Source organism: Vanacampus margaritifer, chromosome 1, assembly GCF_051991255.1.
Source record: "Vanacampus margaritifer isolate UIUO_Vmar chromosome 1, RoL_Vmar_1.0, whole genome shotgun sequence".
Classification (NCBI taxonomy): Eukaryota; Metazoa; Chordata; class Actinopteri; order Syngnathiformes; family Syngnathidae; genus Vanacampus; species Vanacampus margaritifer.
This window is the reverse complement of record NC_135432.1, coordinates 48,738,139-48,746,990: the sequence shown is the minus strand read 5'-3', so window position 1 is coordinate 48,746,990 and position 8,852 is coordinate 48,738,139. Positions and strand designations below refer to the sequence as shown.

The following is an 8,852-nucleotide window of genomic DNA, read 5'->3' as shown; positions in this document are numbered from 1 at the left end:
TCCAAGCCTGGGCAAAAAAAAAAAGGGTGCGACACTGCGTTGGGACGGGCATCGTGATGTAAAAACAATGTTTAACAAATCATGCCAGTGATTCGCTGTGGCGAGCCCTGATGGGGCAAACTGAGAGTCGCAACAACTGCTCACATTGGGCCTCATTCACTAATAAATACATAGAAATGTTTGTATACGCACACAAGTTGAGCGTGTATGCAAAGTCATCGTTGGATTCATGACACGTGCATACCAGCCAGGTTTCTTTGCAACATTGCACGTTTGTTGAGGAAGAATTCACCTGTGGTGCTATAATTTGCAAAAGACCTGCCCAAATTTCCCTATACAAGCTCATCCGTCTGATGGATTCTCAGCAAATCTGTGACTTACTCAAAGGTGTAAGAGATAGTAGTATACTTCTTCTTCTTTTTTATAGCCTTGTCAAATGTCTGTTTAAGAATACAGACGCTCCCCTACTTACGAACATTCGAGTTACGAACAACGGTACATACGAACATGTCTGCGCGCATGCGCGCATGTCAAAAAATGTTCGGAAAGAGATGCTGTAAATTTGATTTTGTATTGCACGCCTTTTTCCGAGTACTGTAGTGCTTCTTTCCGCCGCTAATACCGACGCTTGGCGCTGTGAGAGCTCACCCAGGCTCAGCAACGTGTCGAGGAGAAGGAGGAAGAAACGCCTGTCACGGAGGAGGAAGTAACTTTTGAAGCCCATTCCAGCGACGACGAAGAACCTCTCATGATATAAAATCCTCCTCTTCGTCCTCCTCCTCTCCTTAAGCATCGAGTACATCTTCCAAAAGTAAGTTAAACTTCATTTTATTTATCTTATTACGTACATGTACATACTGTGTGTGTCTCTCGCTCTCTCTCTCTAACATACGTAGTACAGTACTGTACGTATTCTCTTTAAACATAAATTATAATACAAAATATAGCACTGAAGCAACTTACGAACAAATTTACCTTACGAACGATCGCTCGGAACGTAACTCGTTCATAAGTTGGGGAGCGTCTGTATGCTGTGGGCCACTTAAAATGGATATTGGGCCACAATAAGCTTCCGGGCCAGAGTTTAGACACCTCTGTTTTAGTTTAGCCAGGAAATGTGAGTGGTTCGATGGATTTTCTGAGTGCGTAATCAGCATACTCACAATCTGCTCGTTGAGTAGGAATGTATCACACATTCAGTCCATTCACGGTTATTTAGGATGTTAGTCAACTCATTAGCAAATGGCCAATTTAAGTTATTATCAGTTAACTTTTATTATTACTGTTTTTATTGGTGATGGGCGAGTACCAATGCCAGGTATCAGTATTGGGCCAATACCAGGCCTTATTTCAAGATATCGGAGCTCGCAAAGGAGGACAATACCAGTATCTTTCCTGATGAGGGTTGCGTGGATGTGGGTGAACCCAAATGCGAGGTGAAACAGAGAGGCTGGAATTGTGAACAAAGAGAGAATCTTTATTGAAACAAAAGGGGACAGGGGAGTTGACGAGGACTGGAGAAGACGAGGGCAGATGGGTCGCCATGACTGAACTGGGTAAGAGATGACTGGCTGCCATGACTGGACTGAGCAAGTGGAGACCGGTTGCCTGTGACCAGGGCTGGCTTGACTGTGGGCAACTAGGCGGCACTTGGGAAGCTTGGCGGAACTTTGTAGAACTTGGAGACAGGAAGGAGGAGTGACCAACTTTGTAGAATCGAAGACTTGAAGGAAACTAGGACTACTGGACTGAGACAAAGATGACATGGGAATGCTACATAAGGACATATAGGTCTTTCTTTAAAATTATCTGCCATTGTTTTTTTGAGGGAGAATTTTTATGCACCAAAAGTACTAATGGTATCAGTACTTGGTATCAGTCTAAAAACAGTGGTATTGAACATCCCTAGTTTTATAAATGACTAGTTTCAATATTTTGTGCATCTTGGGTAAAAGCTGTGTGTTTGCCGTTTTTTAAACTGAATGAATGAGTGTCTGAGGCTCACTGTGTTTTCTTATAAAATTAGTGTCATATCAAGTACTTATAATATAGACATGTTTCATGTATACCTTGAATTTATTACAAATTCCGGAGTTTGTTGTCTTAAGTATACATGGAAATGTACAACCACTGGGGAGAAAGAGCGAGAGAAAATCGTGTTACTAAAAACATTCATACTTGATAATAATAATAATAATAATAAAACAGTTAAAATGTTTATCCCAAATTTGTAGTGTTTTACCTCTGACTTTTGAAGATACATCATGTTTCCATCAGACAATTTCTGGAAGATTTCTGTTAAAAGATGCAGAGAACATGTCACTTTGACTTGAATGTGCTGGACTCTCTTTGTATGTGTACTTCACACACTGTTCACGCATTCCAGGAGAAGGATCAGACAGATGAAGCTCTCCAGAGTCATGTGTCCGGACGAAGCACCATAACGCAGAGCCATCAAATTTAGCATGTCGTCTCCCACTTTCATCCCTAAACACAAAACACCTTTGTTAGATTTCTTTTCTCAGATAGGGAGTAAACAAAGCAAGTGTTTGGGAGCAGTTGTAACATAAATATGTCCTAATCCTTTTTGGATTACATCAGAGTGTGAGTTGAATTCGTAAAAAATGGGGTAAAAAACAGCAACTCTATGTAAATAAATTAGGGCTGTCAAAATTAAAGCATTAACTCTGGAGATGAATTTAGATTCTTTACAGCTGCAGTGTGCAATTCAAAAAGGCAATATTTAAGCTTTTTCTACATCATTAGGGGTGTTCCATATCATACCTTTTCATCATACCTACCATTTTTTTGGGTGATAAAAACTTGAAATATCGCGAAATTGATGTGATGACGTAATGCACAACATCATACGTCTTCGTGTGTATTTGGACGTACATGCGTCGCTCGCTGCTGCATAAGCCAGGTTTATAATTCTGCGTTTGCTCTTGCGTTAATGACCGGCGTACATCACGTGATCAACGGCAATCATTAACTTGAAGCCGTAAAATGCAGAGGAATCTCCACTATGTGGCGTCCTAGCCAATAGCAGCCGTAGCGACACCCCGACTTGGAGTGAAACTGCAGCAGAAACTGATGTGTATTGTGATGTGTTATGCGCATGTGTGAAGAAGGCAAACGCACGAGCGCGGCTCCTCCGTAACATAGCCATAGCCTGACTCCGAAGTATAATGAGGCCTTGAAAATATCGGAGCGTGTGAGGCTGTGAGCTGCAGCCAACTCTGTCGGCAAAGTGGGAGTGAGCCTCGTCGTGCGGAGGCTTTTTGGTTACAAGAGGTCAGATATAGTGCAAAAAAATACAATCGTTTCCAAATTGTGCAGGACAACTGTTGCCGTTAAAGTTAAGAGGATAAGCAAGCATGCGAGGAGGACATGGAAAGAAACAGCTTGTGTTGTTTGGAGCACTCATGATTAGATGCACTCCTTATGGAAAAAAAAAACAGACAGTGGTTGGATAATACTGAAGCGGTCGCGTATTGTTTGCCAAAATAAACTATCCGCGGTGATTATTTTACCGTGAGTCGTGACTGGTAACTCGCCTCATAGTTGACGTGACTTTGTTATGCTAACTAGCCGCTAAGCTAACGTGTTCTAACGTGTACGAGACGGCGTGTGCGTTGCTGTTGTGCAGCAGCGTAAACATGCACATTTGCGTTGTCCACACCCACTAGGGTTGTTTTTGCGATTGGTTGAGAGATTAGTATCTGAATGTTTTATTCTTGCAAGTTGTTGCAAAATGTTTTGTGGACTACCTGAAGCCCTTATCGCATTCCTCAGCTCACTCAGTGACAGTTTTCCAGTTTGTGAAACATCAGTCTGGTAGAAAATGTCCTGAGGAAAACCAGAAAAACAAACACTATGACCAGAAAAATCCTCCTTGGATACAGAAAGTCTGTCAGAAAGGTTTCAGGACTCGTGTCCCAAAAGATGGAATGTATTTCCAATCCAAACTCTAAACTACAAGTGTTGTTCCCAGCCTTCTGTGACATGCCTGTGTGCACTCCTGGAAAGATTTTTTCAGGATTCACCACAATTCAATCATCACAGCCATTTTGATGTGATCCCCATCTTCTCCCCTTGATGACCCCTTGAATTTGGAATGAAGAAAAAAAAATCACAGGATGCAGAGTAGCTAAGTTGGGAGGTTGCCCGGCCAGTCTGGCGATGGCCAAAATGCTCACCTCTTGTCACTCACTGAACAAAGTAAATGCTGTAGGATGTTTTTGTAGACGGTTAACACTGAAGAAGAGACAAACTTGTAGTTTGTAGTTTATGATTGAAATATATATTTTTGGGACACAAGTCAAAGAGATTTTCTGACTCACCTCATTTAGTATCTTTCAAAATAGGTGCATAAAAGGATCACGTTACCTTGTATGTGACCACTTTCTTCCACAGTCGAACAAATTCCTCACTGTTCAGTCTCCCAGTGATGGATGTCTTTGTATGTCCTCAAATTAAAGAATGAAAGCAGCATTGTTTGAACCTGTCATTCCAATTTATCAGTCCTATCAATCAAGAGAGCTGTAAATAACCTCAATCATACACACAAAACATCGCAATAGGATACATCCATCAGTGCGACCATACTGCGACAAGCATCAATGCTGAAACCTCCAAATTTCAAGTCCCCTACACAAAAAGAATTCAAAGCAAAACTGTGAAGAAAAAGTACAATTCACCACCCAAAAAAAATCCCTAAAACCTTTGAGGATGTTCTCGTTAAGAAGTATCTGGAGCTGCTCAACATCCACTTCTTCATACTATAAAGATGATGAAAACAATTGCAGAAATTAGTCCAAACCTACTTCTGCTTTTTGCATCCGATGGCTTTGATGCTGAATCACACAAATTCAGTCCATAATATCAACTGCCGGACACAGTGATCACACAGTAATCAATTGATACAGTGAACAGTGAATGATGGTAAAATAATAATAATATTAAAGATAATTACAATAATAATAATAATAAAAAAACATTGAAAATGAGAATTGCATTTGCGCATTCATTAATACTCATTTGTATCACTAGGGATGAGCAAGTACCAACAATACCAGATATCGGTTATTGGTGACGATACAAGCCTTATTTTAAGGTATCGGTACTCGTGACGGTGGCCAATACCAGTATCGGGCGCACTCTAGTGGCCGTTTTACAGTCAGGAACTAGAAATGAGAAATTGGAGGAACAGAAAATTGCAATTAATTTCATGCAATTTAGAAAAAATACTATACAGACGCTCCCCTACTTACGAACATTTGTGTTACGAACAACGGTACATACAAACATGTCTGCGCGCATACGCACATGTCAAAAAATGTTCGGAAAGAGATGCTGTAAGTTAGATTTTTTATTGCGCACCTTTTTCCGAGTACTGTAGTGCTTCTTTCCACCGCTAATACCGACGCTTGGCGCTGTGAGAGCTCACCCAGCATTGGAGGCTCAGCAACATGTCGAGGAGGGGGAAGAAGAAGAAATGCCTGTCGCTCATAGATAAAGCCATCGCACTCTTCGAGCAGCAAGACCCAAATATTGAACGTTGCACAAAGGTTGCAAATCAATTGAATGATGCCATACAGTGCTACCGCATCATTTATGATGAAAAAAGAAGAAAACTGTGCAATCGTCGTTAGATCGCTTCTTTCGGCCAGTTTCTAGTAAATCCTCCAAGGAAGATACTCATCAACCCACATCTTCTTCTCGGCGACCCTCAACTTCTTCCTACATTGAAGTTACGGAGGAGGAAGTAACTTTTGAAGCCCATTCCAGCGACGACGAAGAACCTCTCATGATATAAAATCCTCCTCTTCCTCCTCCTCCTCCTCCTCCATCAAATCCTTAAGCATCGAGTACATCTTTCAAAAGTAAGTTAAACTTCATTTTATTTATCTTATTACGTACATGTACATACTGTGTGTGTCTCTCGCTCTCTCTCTCTAACATACGTAGTACAGTACTGTACGTATTCTCTTTAAACATAAATTATAATACAAAATATAGCACTGAAGCAACTTACGAACAAATTCATCTTACGAACGATCGCTCGGAACGTAACTCGTACGTAAGTTGGGGAGCGTCTGTATTGTGATTTAAAGGTATTTCTTTAAAATTATCTGTCTGTTTTTTTTCGGGGGGGGGGGGGGTGTTATGTATTAGTGGTATCTATATCAGTGACGACTTAAGAGTTGAGTATCGTATCGGTCTGAAAAAAGTGGTATGGAATATCCCTAATTATCACCTTCAACTTCAGTTGACAACTGAGTGGAGAGTACAGAGGTAGTGATGGAAAAATGAAGCTTCATTAAACTTTTTTTCCCATTTTTTTTTTATTATACTGCAAGTGCTTCATGAAGCTTCATATTCCCATCACTAGGCTAGGGAGTGGGATTATCCAGTAGGGGGGGTTCGTACACCATATGTATTTAATATTTATTTAGATATAATATTTACATTAAAGCGTTAACTCAGGAGATAACTTAAATTATTTAAAGTGTTAAAAAAAAATCAGGACATCGAACATAGGTAGTTTGACTTTCCATTTTACTTTAGGCTTGTTGGAGAGAAAGTAATTTGCGCACTTTACAAAGCCAAATTCAAATAACACATTAGTTGTACATCTTTGGCGTATCATCTCAGTGGGAAGTTCTGAGAATTTTTTTCTATGAGAAAAAGATGGTCTTGTAAAGCTGAGTCCATTTTGATCATTTTGTTTTAACTGTTGTATTTTACAGAATAATTCTATTCAAGGATCAAAGAAAGCTATTAAAAGAGTCTTTGATTCTAAATATACTTTCTATTTGATGATTTTACATTAATTCCAAGACTTTACTCAAGTAAATCTGTTACAAGCTTTGAAGAAAAGTGGAAGCAAAAGTAGAAGCAGAAGTAGACAATTTTGAAAATTGTGTGGTTAATCACTTAAAACATTTTAATTGCTTGACAGCAGTAATATTCAGATATTATTATTTTTAGCTACTGTATATATTTATTGAAATATTTAGTATTTCCCTCGGTGAATGAGAGTGTGACTCCACCACGTAACTCGTTATAGGAATACACACAAATAAACTACAGCCAACTATTTGAAACTTTTACCATTTACTGTAATTTCCATAATTAATAGACCGCATCCACTAGATTGATAACAAAAACAAAAAAACATCTGTAATTAAATATATAAAGCATATATATACATATACATATATACATATATATATACATATATACATATATACATATATACATATATATATATATATATACATATATATATATATACATACATATATATACATATATATACATATATATATATATATACATATATATATATACATATATATATACATATATATATACATATACATATATATATACATATATATATATATATACATATACATATATATATATATATACATATACATATATATATATATATATATACATATATATATATATATACATATATATATACATATATACATATATACATATATACATATATATATATACATATATATATACATACATACATACATACATACATACATATATATATATACATATATATATACATACATACATACATACATACATATATATATATATATATATATATATATATATATATATATATATATATATATACATATACATATACATATACATATACATATATATATATATATATATATATATATATATATAAAACTTTTTTCTTAGCGGAGCAGTTTTGATAAACAACGTCATTTGGGGAGCGACTTGGGGAGCTGCTCATGTCCCCCGCATTCCTTACACACAGAATGAGAGACTACACACCCCACTTTTATACACAGCCTGGCATGGGGCGATAATGACGGTACTCAAATTGTACTTGCACGAAATAAGCAATGTTTTCTGATGATGTGAAAAACAATTTCTTGTGTTCATCGTCTTTTATATTTGGGACCTTTTTGACCTGGGGATGAAAAATGTAGCAGAACATTTAATGGGAATTGTTCAAGCATAAAATACAATACTTGACAAACTAGCATTTATGATCAATTATGGTTAATAATTAAACACTGAATATCCTGAAATTTGGGCTACCTTTTTATGTGGCTCATGTTTGTGCTCCTGTGAATTTTCACTGTGAAGAGAGCCGAGAAGTTACACAGAATCAAACACATATGAATATATGTGATTGACTTTTCCTTTCAAATTTGTGGACTCCCAACGATGTGAAGAGTAAAGCAAGCAGAAGACGAGTGAGTGTGCATACTAGCCGAAGATCTCCATTTTAGAGTAGATGGTCAGGATGAAGGAGGCGGTCTCATTAGGATTGAAGGTGGAAGCCACGATGACGTATTCAGCAGGTTTCAGCAAGATGAACTCCATGACCTCACTCACGTCCATTCAAATGCATTTTACTTTGGGCAACAGCTGCCTGACAACTGAAGAATGCAGCTGGGAACTTTCCCCTGTGTTGCTTGTACTGAAAATAGTCATTTTAGAACTTCATGAACCGCAAATGTTTATAATAATGCATATTTTCGGAATACTCACGTTTTCAGTCACCTTATAGGGAAGCATGAATAGCCATTCATGTTGACAGCAACAAAAACAAACAATATTTGTTATTAAAATTAATATTATCGCTTGACTTATAAAGCAAACCTAAACTTTAACCTGAGCGATCTCTAAAGCTATGGAATTACAGTTTACAGTTGCTAATAGAGAGCCACTATGGCAGTGGGAAATGGTGGTCTGGCTGCCCAAGCTCCTCACACTACACAAATACAGTAGTATTTATTAGTAGTTTTTGTAGTTTATGATGTTGCAGTTTCTCT

At 37.7% G+C, this 8,852-nt stretch overlaps 1 protein-coding gene across 4 annotated transcripts; it reads right to left on the bottom strand.

Moving 5' to 3' along the window:
* Positions 1-1,512: 1,512 nt before the first annotated feature.
* On the bottom strand, positions 1,513-8,692 carry LOC144062095 (calpain-8-like). 4 transcript variants are annotated; one of them, XM_077583058.1, is made up of 11 exons: positions 8,569-8,692; positions 8,285-8,497; positions 8,113-8,152; positions 4,724-4,781; positions 4,589-4,650; positions 4,390-4,458; positions 3,771-3,849; positions 2,371-2,487; positions 2,243-2,295; positions 2,070-2,130; positions 1,513-1,773 (listed from the first exon to the last, which is right to left on the bottom strand). In XM_077583058.1, the coding sequence occupies exons 2-10, from the start codon at positions 8,416-8,418 to the stop codon at positions 2,104-2,106; spliced, it is 639 nt and encodes a 212-aa protein (XP_077439184.1). In that variant the 5' UTR covers positions 8,419-8,497; positions 8,569-8,692; the 3' UTR covers positions 1,513-1,773; positions 2,070-2,103. The 4 variants fall into 4 exon arrangements, with proteins under 4 accessions (XP_077439184.1, XP_077439164.1, XP_077439192.1 ...); XM_077583038.1 differs by having other exon boundaries at positions 1,513-1,748; XM_077583066.1 differs by having other exon boundaries at positions 1,513-1,743.
* Between the last annotated feature and the right edge of the window lie 160 nt (positions 8,693-8,852).